This window comes from Suncus etruscus, chromosome 2 (genome assembly GCF_024139225.1).
Source record: "Suncus etruscus isolate mSunEtr1 chromosome 2, mSunEtr1.pri.cur, whole genome shotgun sequence".
Taxonomy (NCBI): domain Eukaryota; kingdom Metazoa; phylum Chordata; class Mammalia; order Eulipotyphla; family Soricidae; genus Suncus; species Suncus etruscus.
In genome coordinates this window covers 106,391,430-106,411,154 of record NC_064849.1, presented here as the reverse complement: position 1 = coordinate 106,411,154, position 19,725 = coordinate 106,391,430, and the positions used below count along the sequence as shown (strand labels likewise).

At 45.2% G+C, this 19,725-nt stretch overlaps 1 protein-coding gene across 1 annotated transcript; it reads right to left on the bottom strand.

The window, feature by feature from the left end:
- Nucleotides 1-8,737: 8,737 nt before the first annotated feature.
- On the bottom strand, nucleotides 8,738-18,856 carry NIM1K (NIM1 serine/threonine protein kinase). Its single transcript, XM_049768244.1, has 3 exons — nucleotides 18,484-18,856; nucleotides 10,577-10,845; nucleotides 8,738-9,603 (listed from the first exon to the last, which is right to left on the bottom strand). The coding sequence occupies exons 1-3, from the start codon at nucleotides 18,773-18,775 to the stop codon at nucleotides 8,854-8,856; spliced, it is 1,311 nt and encodes a 436-aa protein (XP_049624201.1). The 5' UTR covers nucleotides 18,776-18,856; the 3' UTR covers nucleotides 8,738-8,853.
- Nucleotides 18,857-19,725: the final 869 nt, after the last annotated feature.

The window sequence follows — 19,725 nt, the reverse complement described above, 5'->3', positions numbered from 1 at the left end:
ACTTATAAGCATTCTCAGACTCTCACATTTATAAATGACAAAAACTATCACAAGGGGTGAGTAGGACTGGTTAGTTTTGTAGATCACTTTTTGGTGCTGAATTAATTATATGACACGAGCCTTATAGAATGTAAAATAGAGATAGTTGGGACTAATGTACAGAACTAAATTTTTTTTTAATTTTATTTTCTGTTCAATTCTGTGAAGTTTCAGTTATCTAAAGTAAATTTACACAAATATGTAATGTTTCAGATTACAAGGTAATATGTAATGTAGTGTTTGTAAAACTCTTGTCTAATATTAACTAATAGGATTTTAATTGTACAGTCATACTTTGTTTAAAATGACTTCATTTTAACATCTACTGATATTGATTAATAATGTAACTTCAGATTTAAAAATTGAAGGGAAAATTGTGCATGTAAAACTTGCAGGTATTTGGAGTTAGATATGGTTGGAAAAGAATTATTTAACTCTGGGATGCCACAAAATGAATTTTCTCAAAGCCCATTGCCGGCAATGGGTAGATCTAATAATATTGGCACCGAACATAAACTGTATACCTTATTAACAGTGAGGTAAATAACTTTGAATAAAGTTTTAGAAATATTTCAAATATTTGAGTGTTCTTTCTGAAACAACGGTTTAAGCAAGAAATCACCTAATTTTTTTTTTGTTTTGTTTTGTTGGTTTATGGGCCACAACCTTGACACTCAAGGGTTACACCTGGCTATGCGCTCAGAAATTGCTCCTGGCTTGGGGGACCATATGGGACGCCAAGGATTGAACCCAGGTTCATCCTGGCTCAGCTGAATGCAAGCACCCAACCACTGTGCTACCGTTCCAGCCCCTAATAATGCTATTTTTAATCAGGGCATCCACTTCAATGTGAACTAGTGTTCAGTAACTCATTCTTTCCCTCCTCAACAAATATTTGAGAACCTAATATAGCCAGGGATTTTGCTTAAGTCAAAGGTAAAATATTTATAAGATATGTAGTTTTGGCTTTAAGAGTTATTTCTCTAGTGTGAGGTACTCAGGTGAAACAAAGAAATGAATATCTAGGTTAAGTGGAAAACATTGCATTAACTATTGATAAAGTGAATTTCTGTATTTTAGTACAAAAAAACCTAAGATTAAGACTTGATTTTAGGGCCCAGAGAGATAGCACAGCGGCGTTTGCCTTGCAAGCAGCTGATCCAGGACCAAAGGTGGTTGGTTCGAATCCCGGTGTCCCATATGGTCCCCCGTGCCTGCCAGGAGCTATTTCTGAGCAGATAGCCAGGAGTAACCCCTGAGCACCGCCGGGTGTGGCCCCCCCCCCAAAAAAAAGACTTGATTTTAGGGAAATGCAAATAAATACAACTATGAGGTACCAACTCACGCCTCAGAGATTGGCGCACATCACAAAGAATGAGAACAAGCAGTGCTAGCGGGGATGTGGAGAGAAAGGAACTTTTATTCACTGCAGGTGGGAATGCCGTCTAGTTCAACCTTTATGGAAAGCCATATGGAGATTCCTCCAAAACCTGGAAATTGAGCTCCCATATGATCCAGCTATACTACTCCTAGGGATATATTCCAGGAACACAAAAATACAATAGAAAAATCCCTTCCTCACACCTATATTCATTGCAGCACTATTTACAATAGCCAGACTCTGGAAACAACCAAGATTCCCTTCAACAGATGAGTGGCTAAAGAAACTGTGGTACATATACACAATGGAGTATTATGCAGCCATCAGGAAAGATGAAATCATGAAATTTTCCTATACATGGATGTAAATGGAATCTATTATGCTAAGTGAAATAAGTGAGAGGGAGAGAGATAGAAACAAAATAGTGTCACTCATCTATGGGTTTTAAGGAAAAAGACATTTTTGCAATAATGCTCAGAGACAAAAAGAGGAGGGCTGGAAGTTCCAACTCACTACATGAAGCTCACCACAAAGAGTGATATGTGCAGTTAGAGAAATAACTACATTGAGAACTATCCTAACAATGTGAATGAATGAGGGAAGTAGAAAGCCTACTCTAGGGTACTGGCAGGGTGGGTGGGGAGGAGGGAAATTTGGGACATTGTTGATGGGAATGTTGCACTGGTGAAGGGGGGTGTTCTTTACATGACTGAAACCCAACTACATATTTTTTACAATCATATTTTAATCAAGGTATTTAAATAAAGATATTAAGAGAAAATAAGATAAGGAAAAATCTAAAAAGACTTGATGATTTGGGGGCCAGATAGGATGGAGGTAGGGCGTTTGCCTTGCATGCAGAATGGTTCAAGTCCCAGCATCCCATATGGTCCTCCGAACCTGCCAGGAGTGATTTCTGAGTGTAGAGCCAGGAGTAACCCCTGAGAGCTGCCGAGTATGACCCAAAACAAAACAAAACAAAAACTTGATTTTGATAAAGTAGGTTTCATTCCAGGAATGCAAGGATAAATCAATCAACATAATACACCATATTAACAGGAAAAATAAAAACCATATGGTCATTAAAAAAAAAGACTTGGTAATTTAAAAGTAGCAAGTTTGGGGAAAACAATATAGAACTGCCTCCTGCCAACTAGAGTCTCCAGCATAGGGGGTCCCAGGATTATATGAAGTAGATTAAACTAGTATTTCTATGACTAAGCAACTATATTTTACTATGCCACGTCTAGATTCAATATATAGATATAATTTAGGGGTACTGGGCATGCAGGACAGTGATAAATCTCATGCTTCACATATATGAGAAGCTAGATAGAATCTCAGCATCGAAAAACACAAAATTGTTGAGAAATAACTACATTTTGAACTGTCCTAATAATGAGAATGTATGAGGGAAATGGAGAGCCTGTTTAGAGTACAGGCGAGCGTCGGGTGGGGAGGAGGGAGATTTGGGACATTGGTGATGGGAATGTTGCACTGGTGATGGGTGGTGTTCTTTACATGACTGAAACCCAAACACAATCATGTATGTAATCAAGGTGTTTAAATAAAAAAAAATAAACATAGGTGTTAAAATAAAAAAAAAAGAAAAACACAAAATTATTTTGGGGCAAGTCTTGCTCTCTGGGTCATTAAGAAAATGAGATCACTTTTTAAGATCCCTTCTCCAAATCCTAGAATCCTAATTAATAAGATGTTATTCCTGTCTTTGCCCTTCTCTTTGGTGCAAAAGAATTAGCTTACTTTTTCTTTTCACTTGCTAGGATTTATGAACACTAGTGTGTAAATTTAAGAATATCATTAGGTGGGGGGCCGGGAAGGTGGCGCTAGAGGTAAGGTGTCTGCCTTGCAAGCGCTAGCGTAGGATGGACCGAGGTTCTATCCCCCGGTGTCCCTTATGGTTCCCCCAAGCTGGGGGCGATTTCTGAGCGCATAGCCATGAATAACCCCTGAGTGTCAAACGGGTGTGGCCCAAAAACCAAAAAAAAAAAAAAAAAAAGAATATCATTAAATGGGACTCAGATGCAAACAGCTTTTGATCCTTCTCTCTCTGACTGGAAAATTTCATCTTTGCTATTTGAAAAGAGATACTAAAGTGGATAGAAGCTAGTACATGGAATTAAATATATTCTTAAAATTTAGAGCAATGTAGTCTTGACATAAAAGTGAGTACTTTTATGGGGTCGGAGAGATAGCATGGAGGTAAGGTGTTTGCTTTGCATGCAGAAGGATGGTGGTTCACATCCAGCATTCCATAGGGTCCCCTGAGCCTGCCAGGAATGATTTCTGAGTATAGTGCCAGGAGTAACCCCTGAGTGATGCCGGGTGTGACCCAAACACCAAAAAACAAACAAAAAAGTGAGTAATTTGTAGTTTCAAAGCACTTGCTATTAAATTACAAATTTCTCGTTTTTTCCCTAACCAGTGACAGACAAAATCACATCTCCCAGATGACAAAAGTCAGAAATTTAATGGTGAAGATTATGTGTATTTCAAAGTAATAATATTATTAGATTATATAATATGTATTATAATATTTAAGCTAATGAAAAATTGCAATTTCGAGTACATAGGTTTAGAAGTGAAAAGCAAAGAATTGATATTTTCCCCATTATTGTCTTATCTCATCCTGGTATTATTTTATTTTTAAAAATAAAAATTTTAGTGAACATTTTACGAAAGCTTCCCCTTGCCTCTAGGTCATTCGCATGCTAGCACCTTCAACTGATCCTAAGACTGATCTGTGGAGTCTTGGTTTAAGCTATTTGCCCTTGAAATACAACCTTATTGTAGTACTACCTTATTCCACAGTAAGAATTATTCATTCACTCTATCACTTTCAGGCCTGCAAACTTCTATAGGACCTGATTCTTACTCACTGTAACTTAGAACACTTACCAAATCTCACTGTTTTCATTGCCTGAACTTGGGTCCTCAAATGAGCCATTTTTCTAGTACTCAAGTCATTGGTCTGCATCAGAAATCTTGGTTTCAGTTTAAACCGTCTTTGCCCCATAAGTATAGTCAGGATTTACTGAAGGCACAGTTGTAGCAGTTGATTAATGTGGTCTTTGACCTGAGTTCCTTCCCAGGAACCATATGTGATCCATGAGCTCAGATTTCAGAGTGAGCCCTGAACATTGTGAGTATGCTCCCACCCCAGCCTACCCCTAAGAAATGGATACTGTATTCCTTTGCCAACTCCAGTAAATCAGCAGAGCCCTGGAGGGACATGGCCAGGCCTTCTGCAACAGAGGTTGCCTCAGGCTCCTGGCCTACTACTATGCTCTAACAGATTGACCTTGACTATGAGAGTCAAGAAGGGCAGCTAGTGGCTGGCTCACGCATTCCAAGGAGTCATGAATCCCAATGGGACCCAGTAATGGCTTTGTTAGCTTATTGTAGTTGCTCAGAATACAGATCTGCCTCTCTGGTCTGCAGTTTGTCCCAGTGCAACAATGCTGAGGCAGACCCTCTACGCCACTGCCATGGTCTCCCACTTAGCCTTGCTTCAAGAGCACCTTCTTGACAAAGAGAACAGAGTAGCGGGCACATACTATAGGTTCTATTCATTCCAGTACATATCCTTATACCAGAAGCAGCCAGACAAAGCTAGATCAACAAAGTGGCTCTCTAAGGCAGCAGCTCTAGGATGGTACTTTGCAGGGGTGCTCAGCTGCCTTCACTGACTGCTGGGTCACTCCTGATGTTCAAACCTAGGTCTGGGGCCGGAAAGATGGCACAGCAGTGGGGCATTTGCCTTGCATGTGGCCAGTCTAAGAGGAACCTGGTTCGATTCCTGGCATCCCATATGATCCCCTAGCCTGCCAGGGTTCGTTTCTGAGTGCAGAGATAGGAGTGGTCCCTGGGTGCTGCCGAATGTGGCTCAGAAACCAATCAGTAAAGTTAAAAAAAAAAATCTAGGTCTGGCTATACGTAGTAGTGCTTCCTCCCCACAGTGAGCCACTCAAGACCTTTCTTCTACTCTTTCTTCCACCCTGGGCTCAGCTAGATCAGAAATTTGGGTTCTGAGGAACAGGAGGATGTTTTAGGGACCCATTAATTAATGGCTTGTTTACTTTGGGATCCCCAGGCCAGGTGCCAAGTGGGCAAAGAAAAGTGCTGTTACTTTTGTGGTGGTAACTCTCAAATTCTCCCAAGCTCTCTTTAGGAGCTACAGAGGCATACCAGCATGCCTAGAGCTTAGGCGGAAATGTTGCTTTGAGGCCTCATGTCAAATACATTGCAGCAACTGGCCTGACAGGACAAGTAACTGACGGTGCCAATCTGATCTGAGCTAATGGTTACTACTCAATCCAGATCAACTGTAACGCAAGGCAAAGGGGAGAGACACCGAAAATGGGTGAGATTGCTAAAAAAATAGCTAAAAAAAAAAAAAAAAAAAAAAAGGACCAGAAAACTAGCAACAGGTTAAAGCATGTACCTTGTATGTAGCTGGCCTGGGTTCAGTCTCATCCCTCAACACTCCAAAACATAGTTCCTTTGATTATGGCAGATATAATCCTGGAGGTCCCTGAATACCACCTGTAGCCTTACCTCCTCCTCAAGCCCTCACACTGAACACTAGTTAAGCTTGCTACTGCCATGGGAGAATTTCCTCCCACCCCAAAGAGAAAAAAAAGAGAAAGATTCCAGTGTCTGGTTGGGCATAAAGTTCAGTGGTAGAGCTGAAGCCTTCCATAAATGAAACTCTGGGTTCTGTCCCAAACCAATATCTCACTCAAGTGGGACTTGGCTGCAGTTATGGCCTCAGGTGCATAAAGGACTCACTCAGAGAGTCCAATGTATTTCTTGAGAGAATGTGTCAGCATCTCTGGGGAGCTGGTTAAATCCACATGCCTGGGTGTAGACCAGGGGTCCTCAAACTTTTTAAACAGGGGGCCATTTCACTGTCCTTCAAACTGTTGGAGGGCCAGATTATAGTAAAAACAAAAATTATGAACAAATTTCTATGCACACTGCATATATCTTATTTAGAAGTGAAGAAACAAAATGGGAATAAATACAATATGTGGCCCGCGGGCCGTAGTTTGAAGACCCCTGTTAGACAGTAGTGGTACACATGCCGTAGCCTGGGTTCATTCACCAGCACTACAGGGTCCCTCAAGCACTGCTGAGTATGGCTCTGGAGGCCCCAGCACCACCAGGGTGGCTCTGATCTGGTACCAGAGGACTTAGAGCAATCCTGCATCCTCTGGCCTTTGCACTGAACCTCTGGCCCAGTTGGCAGAGCATAACTGGTGCAGCCCTGGGACCTCCAGAGCACTGTGTTGATGCCCAGGTCTGCAGGTGATCCTGCAGCACTGGGAGCTGAAACCACAGCTGGAGCTTGTCTAGAAGTTGTTTTATTTGGCCCTTGCAGGCCCAGAAGGAGACAGACATAGAGCACAGGCTGAGCAGAGAACGCTGTTGTGGAGAAGCAGGGCTGAGCACCTGGGGCCCACTTAAATGGGCTGTCACTTTTCTTATTGTTTAGGTCACACCTGTTGGTGATTTAGAGCTGCTTCCAGTAGGGGGAGGGGCCCTGTAAAGCTGTGGATGGAACAAGGGACCCTGCAAAATAACCTGTGCTCCAGCTCTTGTATTTCTGCCTGACCTTTGCCATAATTCTGTCTACAGTCACTGATGAACTCCTCTGAGTTTGCTTTGGGGACACACTGAGATGCTCAGAGTTTACTCCTGGCTGAATATTCAGGGGTCACCTCTGGAGGGGCTCAAAGGATCATAAGTGGTGCCAGGATCCAACCTGGTTGAGCCATGTGCAAGGTATACTACAGCATTGCCCTGACCTTGAAATGAGCTCCTTGCAAGTCTGGAAAGCTTCTTGGGGCTCAGATTGGGGCAAATGCCTCTTCCTGAATCAAGGTTTTTCCAGTGCTAAGGAATGGAAGAAGACACAGGGAGTGCCCACAGAGCACAACCTGGAAGTGTGGGGAGTGGCAGCAGGATGGAACTAAGGGTACCTGGGGAGTGGCTTACCTGGGGTAAGCACTTCCATGAATTAGGCACACCAGAAATGTAGTTTGATTTCTTTAGGGGTGGGCCAGAGGATTTGAGCTCAGGGCATCATGAATATGCAAGGCTAGACTTCTATTGTGAGACACACCCAGCCCCTGAACTTTATTTCCTAAAGTCCCGAGGATTTTTTGGGACTGAGCATTGGCCAGCTGGCAGTGGCCCTCCTGCTACTAACCCTGCCTCTGGCACCTGCTCTGTAGTGCTATGTCCAGTTCAATGGTGCTGCAGGAAAAGCTTTGTCTTCATCTTTGCTTGAGAGACCCTGTATCAACCCCTCTTCCCCCAAATCTCTCTAGTCTGCTTGTCAGAGTCACACCTGCTTCTCACTTAGACCCCAACAGGCCCCTGGCACCAGCTGGCCTTCCCTAGTGTTCAGATATCTGGGACAGGAGAGGAGATGTGATACCATTTTACTTCATATCTGAGACATAGGCAGCACACTTGACTCAGTGCTTACTCCTGGCTCTGCACTCAGGGATCACTCCTGGTGAAGTTCAAGGGGCCACATGAAGGTACAGACAGTGAAAACTTGGTCTGATGTCAGGTGTTAGGCAACCATCTCACCCACTGGACTATCTCTCAGGCGCTGATATTTCTTTTCTTTTTTTTTTTTTTGGTTTTTGGGTCACACCTGGCGGTACACAGGGGTTACTCCTGGCTGTCTGCTCAGAAATAGCTCCTGGCAGGCACCGGGGACCATATGGGACACCGGGATTCGAACCAACCACCTTTGGTCCTGAATTGGCTGCTTGCAAGGCAAACGCCGCTGTGTTATTTCTCTGGGCCCATCCCCTGATATTTCTTTCTTGATCTTGGTGACATGAGAGTTTGCATTTTAGGAAACTGAATACTTATGTTTGCATATTTTTCCTTAAATATATATATATATATATATATATATATATATATATATATATATATATATATAATTAAAAGCATTTTGCTTGTTTGCCTTCGTTGTTGGTGGTAGTGGTGATGGTGCTTGCGGTTTACTTAGGGTGCTTAGGGCGGTGCTTCTGTGCGTAGGCCTCACTCCTAGTGGTGTTCAAGGACCATGTGCTGGGCTGGGAATTGAACCACAGCAGGCTGAGTCCATGGCTAGTGCCTAACCCCCTGTGCTACCTCTTTGCTGTTTGCTTGGCAGCCTTAATCAGAGCCCGCCACGTAATGCAGGCACTGAATGCATGTTTCTTGCTCGAGTTCACAAACATCACAGAGCCAGATTCTAAGCTTAGAAACCTCCGTCTAGAGGGCAAATGCATCTCTGAAATTTTATTCAAAAATTTACAAAATTCTTTTCACCCAAGTTGTCCATGAAAAAGTTTTAAAAGCAGCAACAATGTTTGGTTCAATCACTACCAGTCTAGTGCAAGTTATAAAATTGAGCAAAATTTCGATGTGTGCCTTATGCCTTTATAGATTCGGGACCCTTTCTTTAAGTCTCTGTCCTTCAGGGCGGGGAGTGCCACAGCGGGGGCACCTTCCAAAGCTTTTCTCTTCTGGACCCTGTGTAAGATGATGCGGTAGACGCCGGTGATGGAGCTGCGGGAATCTCTCCCTTGGTTGTTCCGAATATGTTCCTCCGTGATGCCCAAGTGCTCCAAAGTGCGTTTGACCTCCTTTTCCTCCTCTTTGAGGGCGCTGGCTTCTGCCAAGTGTCGGGGGTCCAGCTGGAAGGGCTCCAGCGGGGTGGGGTAAGGCACCCCTTGCATCCAATCGTGTTGCATGATGGCGTCAATCCCGAACCTCTCCGTGGGGCTGGGCTGGAGGACACCCCGGAGGAGGCGAAGGCAGGGCTCGGACACGTGCTGGGGCACCCTGTAGGCACCCTCCAGGATGCTCTTCTTCAGCTTGGCCATGTTCTCCGCCCGGAAGGGCATGGTGCCCGTCACGATGAAATACAGGAGCACCCCCAGGGCCCACACATCCACGCCCACGCCCACGTAGTGTTCGTCTCGGAAGAGCTCGGGCGCTGCATAGGGCGGGGAGCCGCAGAAGGTGTTGAGCATGTCGCCTTTCTTGCTCACCGTGCTGAACCCGAAATCGCCCACCTTCACGCAGGTGGTGCTGGCGTAGAACACGTTCTCCGCTTTTAGATCTCTGTGGATGATCTGGTTCTTGTGCTAGGGAAGAAGACACAGGGAGAAAAGTCATGGTTTCCATTTGTCATTTGCACGTTGGTATTAACAAACACACACACACACACACACACACACACACACACACATATGCACGATCATTCGAGGCCCCTTGGAAATCGATCTTTTTAATTAAAAACGTTTTCATTTTTTAAATTTATTCATTTTATTATTCCCTGCCCTTTGGTTTTGGTCTGTTTGCTTGTTTTATTTTTGGACCATACTTGGAGATGCTCAGGGGTTACTCTTGGCTCTGTGCTCAGGAATCACTCCTGGTGGGCTCATAGCTAATCTGGGATGCTAAGAGTCTAACCCTGGTCTGCTGTGAGCAAGGAAAACGCCCTACTCACTATGCTATCACTCAGGTTCCTCCCCACCCCTTTGGTAAAATTCAAGCATGATGAATTACAAAGTTACTCATGGTGGAGTTTCAGGTATATAGTGTTGCCACACCAGTTCCTTCATCACTGTGCTTTTCTCTACTTTTTTGGTTGGCTGGCTGGTTGGTTGGTTGGTTGACTGGTTTCAGGATCACATCCAGCGGCACTCAGGGCTTACTCCTGGATCTACACTAAGAAGTTGCTCCTGGCAGGCTCGGGGACCATATGGGATGCCAATGGAACCAGAGTTTGTCCAGGGTTGGTCACGTTCAAGGCAAATGTCCTACCACTGTGCTCTCTGGCCCTGCTTGTTTGTTTTAGGGCCACAGCGGGAGGCACTCAGGGGTTACTCTTGGCTCTGCGCTCAGAAATTACTCCTGGCAGGTTCGGGGGACCATATGAGATGCTTGGGGATTGAACCCGGATTGACTCATACAAGGCAAACGCCCTACCCACTGTGTTATCACTCCAGCCCCTACTCTACCTTCTTTCCTTCAACTAACTGAAAGCAACTCCTCCCCACCAACCCCCCCCCCCCACACACACACAGCGTTGAACTCGACTGACTGTGCCCTCACCATGTGCTTCACGGCAGACACGATCTGCGAGAAGACCAGCTTGCTTTCAGGTTCCGACAGCTTCCCCTCGGTGCAGATTTTCCCGAAGAGTTCCCCGCCTCCCGCGTACTCCATCACCAGGTAGAGCTTGGACAGGGTTTCCACTACCTCGTACAGGCGGATGATGTTGGGGTGCTGCAGCCTTTCCATGCTGGAGATCTCGCGAGAGAGCAGCCTTTGGGTCTTCTGGTCTAACTTGGTCTTGTCCAAGATCTTAACGGCCACCTTTTCTGGAAGGGAAATAAAATGTCAAGGGCTGTGATTGCTTCCAAATGCACTGATATGCATTGTCAGAAGGATTTGAGTCGGTCCCTTTATTTCAGCAGACACAGAGGCCCAGGCAAGGGTGCTCACCCGGCTCCCAGAGCTGCTTACGATCAGGGCTGATGGAGACTGGGAGACTGCCAAGTGTCCCATGGGTTCTGGGCCCTCGGGTCAGTGGGAGTCGACCCCACACATACTCCCAGGCCAGTGCCTGCGTGATTCACGACGTGGTTGGCTCACTAAGGAGAGCCCTTCTCGGTTAGACCAACATTCCTCTTGGGCCTCATTCCCCAAGTGCTCGACAAGGCCTAAATGTCCTTGATTGCAAGCATCAAAAAGCTTTTAACTCTTCTCAGAGGTCTGAGCACTACTGCCCTGGACTTTGCTCTCCCAGGGTCATTTCCTCTGGCTCACTTCTTTCCTGCCCTTGACTTAGTTCCCTCCCTCTGTTCCTTCCAGGTCTGCCTCTCTGTACCCCAGCTTTCTGTTCTCTTCTATCACCTCAGCACTTGCAGAGTTGATGCCCTGGCTCTCCACCAACCACCCCGCAGAGCCATGTTGTATCTGACAGTCAGGATCTGGCACGCCATGGAAAGAACAGTTGGCTGCTGCCCTGGCACCTGCTGTATGTGGAGTGTTGACTGGGGAGTAAGGAGCAGGGGCTGCCGCGTGTGGGTGGCAAGATGAGTCATGGTGGAATGCTGAATGCATTGAAGGCTATAGTTTAGCATCAAGCAATGAGAACCTTATAAATGACCAGGCCACTCCACCCCTGGCAATTAATCTTAAAGAAACTGAGGCAGAAAGGAGACTGTAAAGGGGTTACGGCCTATGCCACTCAGTCCCAACACACACACACACACACACACACACACACACACACACACACACACCCATCCTGGTGTAGCCCCCAAAACTCCTGAGTTATGCCTTGTAAACTTGGTGGTCTCAGGCATCAATAAACCTGAGAAGCACTGAATCCTTGACTTTTGCTTTGAACCATCAGACGAGCTAAGTGTGGCCCAGGACCCTGAGCAAAGCCTGGGAGCAGTTCCCTCACCAAAAATAAAAATAATAAAAAAAGAATCTAAAGGTCAGAGCAATAGTACAGCAGGTAAAAAGCTTGCCTTATATGCAGCAATCTGAGTTTAATCCCTGGCATTCCATATGATCAACAAGCACTGCCAGGAATGATCCCTTTGAGGTGCAATGTCAGAAATAATCCCTGAGTGTTGCTGGTATTGCTCCACCAGCAAAAAGAATAAATAAACTGTCTGATTGTACATGTTTGTACAAGATTGTACACGTCTGAAGATTCTACAATGCTGGGAAGAGCTAAATGTTCAGTACAAGAAGTAAAGTAGTATATGCCTATAAAATAATCTATAATGGGGCCCGGAGAAATAACAGAGTGGTGTTTGCCTTGCAAGCAGCCGATCCAGGACCAAAGGTGGTTGGTTCAAATCCTGGTGTCCCATATGGTCCCCCGTGCCTGCCAGGAGCTAGTTCTGAGCAGACAGCCAGGAATAACCCCTGAGCAATACCAGGTGTGGCCCAAAAACCAAAAAAAAATCTATAATGGAGCTATCAAAATAATGTTAGTCTTTACTTATTGATGTAAAAAGATGGATTACATAACGCATGAGATAAAACACAAGACACTAAAATGTTAAAATGGTTATTAACAGGAAATCATGTTTTTTCTTATTTATTTTTTTGGTGAAGCCAGATAGTTTTTATTGAAACTTATTTAAAAAGATGTGAGGGGAGAAAAAGGGAGAAATGCATGATCAAGAGAGAACACACGCTTCTCCAGAGGGCAAAAGGCAAGCAAAGAAGCACAGAGACAAACAAACAAGATGCCTGCGCAAGGCAAAACACATGCTTGAGGAGCAAGCCATATTTTCTTATTTATCTTTGCTGATCCTAATTTTTTCTGCAATTGCAATAAACATAGATTTCTTGTTTGCAAATGAATGAATCTCTAGTCCAAAGTAAAACATGACTTCTGGTTCACACTGTACCAGACTATTAGCTAAGATTTTACCAGGTAAGTAAACAGGGAGAACAGGCTTGCAAGTGGGCCGCACTTATAAAACAACTGCTTCAAAGAACTTTGCCACAGTGTCCATGGAATGGGAACAGATGGAGTGAGTTTAAAACGGGAGTGTGACTTGGATGGCGTTGGAGGTGTCAAGTTTAGCATGAAGTGAGTCAGAAAGAGAAAGACAAAAACAAGAGGAACCTGCTGATATGTGGAGTGTAAAGAAACAAAGTGAGGGAGTAGACAGCTCCCAGTAGAAAGAAACCAAGGTATTACCAAGAGAGCATTAAACTGAGGCCACAAGTGTGGGAGAGGGAGAAAGGAACTCAGGACATGGTAGAGGGTTATTGACATTTGGGTGGTGAAAGATCATGGCAAGTACAAAATAATAAAGAAACAACTGTAAACCATGCTACCTCTGTTAAAAGCAAACAAAAACACCAAAAGAATCAGAATAAGAGTTCTGGAGGTAAGGCACTTGCTTTGCATGAAACTGACCCTTGCTCAGATCTCCCACTCCATATGTGATCCCCTCAGCACTTCAATCCCTGAGTGCAAAGCCGGAAATAGTACAGAAGGCTCGGAACTTGCTTTGCATGTTGCTAATCCAGTTTGATTGCAGATCCAGGAGATAACCTGAGTAATTCTGGTGTGCTCTATAACAAACAAACTGACACTTTAAAAACTGGAAAAAGAGGGGCAGGGCAGAGCGATAGCACCGTGGTAGGGCATTTGCCTTGCACGCGGCTGATCCAGGACAGACCTGGGCTTGATCCTCGGCATGCCATATGGTCCCCAAGCCAGGAGCAATTTCTGAGCAAAGTCAGAAGTAACCCCTGAGCATCACCTGGTATGGCCGAAAACTGAAAGAAAACCAAAAAAAAAGGAGAGGGGCTGGAGAGATAGCATGGAGGTAAGGGCATTTGCCTTACATGTGCAGAAGGACGGTGGTTCGAATCCCAGCATCCCATATGGTCCCTTGAGCCTGCCAGGAGTAACCCCTGAGTGCCGCTGGGTGTGACCCAAAAACAAAAAAACAAAAAAAAGGAGAAATAGTAAAACAGGAGGATCGTATGGGGGTGGGTGGGTGGGCACCAGATCCCCTGACAGCAGAGTTGCGGGGGTGGTTCTGGTCGCATGCAGACAGCTCAAAGTCATGGTCTTTTGGGCCCCTAAGTAATGATTTAAAGATAAAATTAAGAAGGCACAAGTTGTTGTTCTTTGCACTTTTTTTAAATTTGTTTGGGCCATGCCCAGTGGTGCTAAAGTTTACTTCTTTCTGTATGCTCAGGGGCCACTCTTGGTGGGGCTCAAGGGACTATATGGAGTACAGAATCAAATGTGGGTCAGTTAAATGCAAGACAAGTGTCCTATCCACTGTACGTTGGGGCTCCAGTCTTAAGAAAACATAAGTTCTAAGTGCTATATTAATGTGTTCAAGAAATCAGTTCTCAAATCTGTGCATCTTCATATTAAGTGTAAGGGGAGTCTGAGTTCATGCCCCAGCCCTGCTATCCCAGGAGACTACAGCACAGACATGTTCCCAGGAATGCTTGCCATACATAGCTGCCTCTGTCTCCTCCCCTGCTCCACTGAATTGGCCTGAAAAGTCAGTACACTAACTTAACTCGCTGAGTGTCTATTCAGTCTGAGGTAAATGGGGGGATCCTGAGGACACAGTGCCCAACTTCTAGGAACAGGCACCACTTTTACTGTAGCTAGTTTGTTAAGCCCAAGCCATCATCTCTCATTCACACTTTTTCTGCCCTCTAAGATGGACTCAGTTACTTCATGACTCCCTGTCATTGCACATTGGTGCTTCAAAATCTTCACTCACAAATTCATCCCTCATTTTGTTGTTGCTGTGGGTTTGTGTCTGTGTGTATGGGCGGTAGTTGAGTCATGCCCAGCAGTACTCAGCTTCTACTCCTAACTCTGTGCTTAGGGATCCTTCCTAGCAGGGCTCAGGAAATCCTATATATTTCTGGGGATGAATCCAGGTTCAGTTCTTTGCAAGACAAGTGCATTAACCACTGTACTATCTCTCTGGCTCCTCACATTCATTTCTTCTCCTGCATTCACTCACAAATTACTAAAGCTAAAAACCTAGGAGTCATTTTTAGTATTTTCAATCCTTTATCCCCTCCCATTCCTATCAACTAATGCACCACAACATTAGTTGGATTTTCCAGAATCCTGACAAGTCTCTGGAATGATGAGACTAGAGTTACAGAAAGGAAGACAAGGTCAGGAGGGCAGAACAGAGAGAGGGATAGGAACCCACTCCCTCCTTTCTCTGAAACAACAGAAGGTCCATAAAATATTCAGAAGATGAATGTATCATCCCTATCAAGCAATTTCTGGTCAGCCTCAAAGCAGACTTGCAAGGGCTCCAGCTTACTCTGTCAGCCTGCAAGGCACAGGGAACTTGTGGGAGTTATAAAAATAAACTTCACTCCTCTGGGACCTATCCTTGAGCCTTCAGTCTAGAGATCCAAAGCGGCTGATGCCTTTACTCAAATGACTGTCATGGGACTGCCCTTGGCCATGCAACTCCCTGCTCTCCAGGGACCCTCCTCCAGGCCCTCCCCAGATTGTCTGTTCCTAGAAAACCTCACTGCAGTTCTGGATAGGAAGCTTGTGTGAAACTGCTTCCGGGGCTCCTGTTGTGACAGGCTGACTACTGGGAGTCCCAGCCAGGCTGCTGAAACCTCTTGGACTTCATTGCCTCTGTTTTCTTTTCATTCCATCCATTCTAACTAGTCAGATGTCCCCGATTCCTGTCACAGGAATCTTACTCTCTGTTACTCCGTGATTTTCCAGATCTCAGTAGCTTAGCTGCCCTGTTCTCCCCTCCAGTGTCCTCCACTCACATGCTCCCCTTCACTAATTTTCACCCTTCCACTCATTTCCAAGGTCAATGAGGGGTTTCCAGGATGGTATGTGGGGAGCAGATGTGGGAGTCGAGTACTCACTGCTCCTGCCTCAGTTTTCTAGCTGTTTTTAATTTGCTTTCTGAACTGATCTTGTCACTGCCTGTGCCTTTAGTCCTCCTGCCTCTCTGCACACAGCACCCCATAACCCAAGAATGAGCCTGCACCTCTGAAGTAGGGTTTCCCCAAGTACTGTATTCATACAGGAGGTCCAGGTTCGAGCCCAGCATCCATGCAACCCCACAAACTGTGTCAGGCTGGCAATAATGAGGCATAGAGATCAGACAATCAAGCAACAGAATGTTATCCTTGACTAAAGATTTGTTACATAAAATACTCCACCATTTATTTAGGTATTTGTATCACTGAACTGGTTTTACTGCTCTTTTTTCCCTCCTTGTCACAGAGAATCCCACAGCAGGTGTGGGATAGCAGCAGTTAGTTGCCTTCAGACACCCCTTGTCAGTGTAAGTGTAAGTGTTGTCACTTAGTGTTTAGTCTAATTTCTGGCTCTACACTCAGAAATCACTCCTAGCAAGCTCAGGAGACCATATGGGATACCAGAGATTGAACTCTGGTCTGTCATGGGCTCGCTGCATACAAGGCAAATACCCTACCACTATGCTATAGATCCAGTCCTCATGTACTATCACTCTAGCCCTTGCCTTTCATTTAAGGCTGGAGGCTCAGATTTTTATCAGATCCCCCAAGGTCTAATTTAGTATATTGATGAATAAATGAATATTCTAAGAGAAATAAAATTTGAGGTAGGGATATTGCTCAAAAGTAGAAAACAAGCTTCCCATCTGTGAGACCTAATGTTCAAGCCCCAAAATAAATCAATGTGCCATGAAAACCTGACACAGTAGCTACTGTATGAATTCAGAAGATAAATGAGACAGCAATGAGTCAGTAATGTTTGGCAAACACACACACAAAATAATATGTTAAAAGTTTCCTGTAGGTGCAAAGTATCTTATAGACAGTGTTTTATTTTGCGAATTTGCATAGTTGTTGTTACCAGTGATTATGGGAAGGGGAGCACACTTGGTGGTGTCTGCAGACATCAGCAGTTGTTCAGGATCCACCAGGCCCACTCCCAATAGTGCACAGGAGGAACTTTTCAACTCTGAGTTTCAGCCTTGATCCGAGGTAGTGCAGAGGAACACTGTGCGTCCATCAGATCACCTGGACAGTTCCCTTTCTGGTGTGAAAGAGCCACACCTGGCATCACTCACAACTACTTCTGGCTCAATGCTTAAGACTGATTCCTGGCAGCAGTCAGGGGACCATGAATTGATGGGCTTCCTACCCACAGAGCATGAGCTCCAGCCTATTGTGCTCACAATCTAGACCTCACCTAGAGAATTTTTAAATACCATTCATGCCTAATCGTACCTCAGACCAATTAAATCAGAAGCTCTTGGGGGTGGGCTCCTATTGTACTTTCTTTCTTTTCTTTTTTCTTTTTTGGTTTTTTTGGATCACACCTGGCGGTGCTCAGGGGTTACTCCTGGCTGTCTGCTCAGAAATAGCTCCTAGCAGGCACAGGGGACCATATGGGACACCGGGATTCGAACCAACCACCTTTGGTCCTGGATCGGCTGCTTGCAAGGCAAACACCGTTGTGCTATCTCTCCGGGCCCTCCTATTGTACTTTCAAAACATCTCTGATCATACTTGAGATTATTGAAGTTTTTCCCTTTGTGTGAAAAATTAAACCCAGAGCCTCATATAGTCGAAATATATGTTCGAAACACTGCGCAATATCCCAGCTAAGTGTTGTTGTTTTGAGTTCCCAGTTACTTTTGTGTAAAACTCTAGGCTAACTTTACTTCAGTTTGGGTGTGAGGATAAAAAGGAAAGTGCCTTTCTTGGTAAAGATTTGTTTATTGACCTTTGGTTGAACAAAAGCAAGGCAAGACCCAATCTGGACTGGAGGGGGGAATGGGTGAACAATTCTCTAAAAATACCAATAACAGCTAAGGGGCATTTATTCATGAGTCTCTTCATGTCAGCTTCAGGAGCTGACCTTAGAGTACTACTGTCTGAATTTTAGAGCCATTCACAAATCCTGTGTTCCCTGACTTCTCAGAAGGGAGAGATTGAAGTGTGTCAACCTTATGAAGGTTCTTGTGAGAGTTCAGAGAGCCTTATAGTCTGTGAGGGTTCTGTGCCATTCCGGACCTACTGGCAATACATGCAGATACAAATGGAAGTTACAAAGAAGAACCTGAAATAAAGCTGTCATGAAAACAAGCCTCATGATTTTCTCTCAGTCCTACCTATTAAGAATAGAATATTTCCCTACTATCTAAATGAGTTCCTCCACACTATACAGTGGAAGAATTTGGGGAGTGAAACTATCAAGGCAGAATGACTGGGGTTTGAATGCAACTATAGTTGACTTCAGGTAAGAGTTATCCTAGGTGTAAAACAGAAATAACAGATCTCACATCATTACCATGAGAGTTAACTGAGGAAGCAATGAAAGGCATCAGGCACAATCAGGTATCTGCGGGTTCTTAATGGGGTCCTTGGCTGTCTCCCTCCTCACTCTGGCCCCAAATCATGTCCTAATACCAAGGGGGGACTGGGGAGAGCAAGTGTGGGAGGCCAGTTCTTACCTTTGGTTAGGGAGTGGATCCCGAGCTTGACTTGGGAGAAGTTCCCACTTCCAATTTCCCCTCGGATCCGGTAGAAGCCAATCCGTTTCCCTAGTGTGATCTCTCTCACCACCTTCTCATCCTGAGATATGTCTTGGGTCAGCTTCTCGAAGGGGGTCAGCTGCCGAGATTGTTCCTCTTTATCCTCTTGGCTGCCCTCTGCCAGACAGCCACTTTCCACGCTGTCGCGCCGGTCCCACCCAGCATAGTGCGGCGTCACCAGACCATCTCCATTCACATACACCCCGGTCATTCTCCAGCGACCTGGGCTCACATCTCCATCCAGGGAAGAGTCTTGGATCACAGGCAGGTGAGGAGCTGAAGAGGCCCGGGGCTGGAGGATGAAAGGCAGGCACTGCCTGTCTGGGAGAGCTGGGCCCACGAGCACCCCAGGATTGAGAAGCAGTGCACTTCTTATTTTGAGCCAGAGGAGGGCAGAGGCCAGTGCAGCCCAGAGACAGCCTCAGTCCTCTCAGAAGTTACCAACCTCACCTTTCATACATCCCATTGCTCTGATCTTCCCAGCTCTGACCTAACCATCAGGCATGCTGTCAGTTCCCACTTCCCTACAGGAACAGTCCAGCCAGCCTTTCCTCGGGCTGATGCTCTGGGCCAAGTGGCCACCTTGAACCAGGACAAAAACCTCCAGATGGCTATTTCCTTTGGGGATCTGGAAATCTTTGACGCTGTTGTACCAAAGCCCAGCAGAGGGGCCCCGGGCACTGTAGGGGGCTCTGGTCCCGTACCTTCATGGTGCTCAGCTTACAGGGCTCCAGAGGTCTTATCAGAACCCCAGGAAAGAGCAAGCTTGCAAATCAGCCTTCTGGTCACACAGGCAGCTGAGCAGGAGGAAGCATGAATTCCTGAACTGTCCGGTTGCTCTAGCTTGCCTTTATGTAGATGAACCTTCCTCTAAGCTGTGAGTTGTCTCTGAAAGTTTAATAGATGCTGGTTTGTCCTAAGAACAAAGAGTAAGAAAATTTATGAGTGTATGTTGGTGTCCTGTACAGGATGCATAATTAATGCAAAAACCTTGTGGGCACGGACCTGCAGCCCCTGTAAATGTATGACTCAGAGCACTAAGCAGACATTTGATTACACAGAATTCCATGAGAAAAATAATATATGTACATCAGTTCACCAACCAACATCACTCACAAAAATTGTCATAGCCTGTAAATAGTTCTAGGCAGTTTTTTTCTT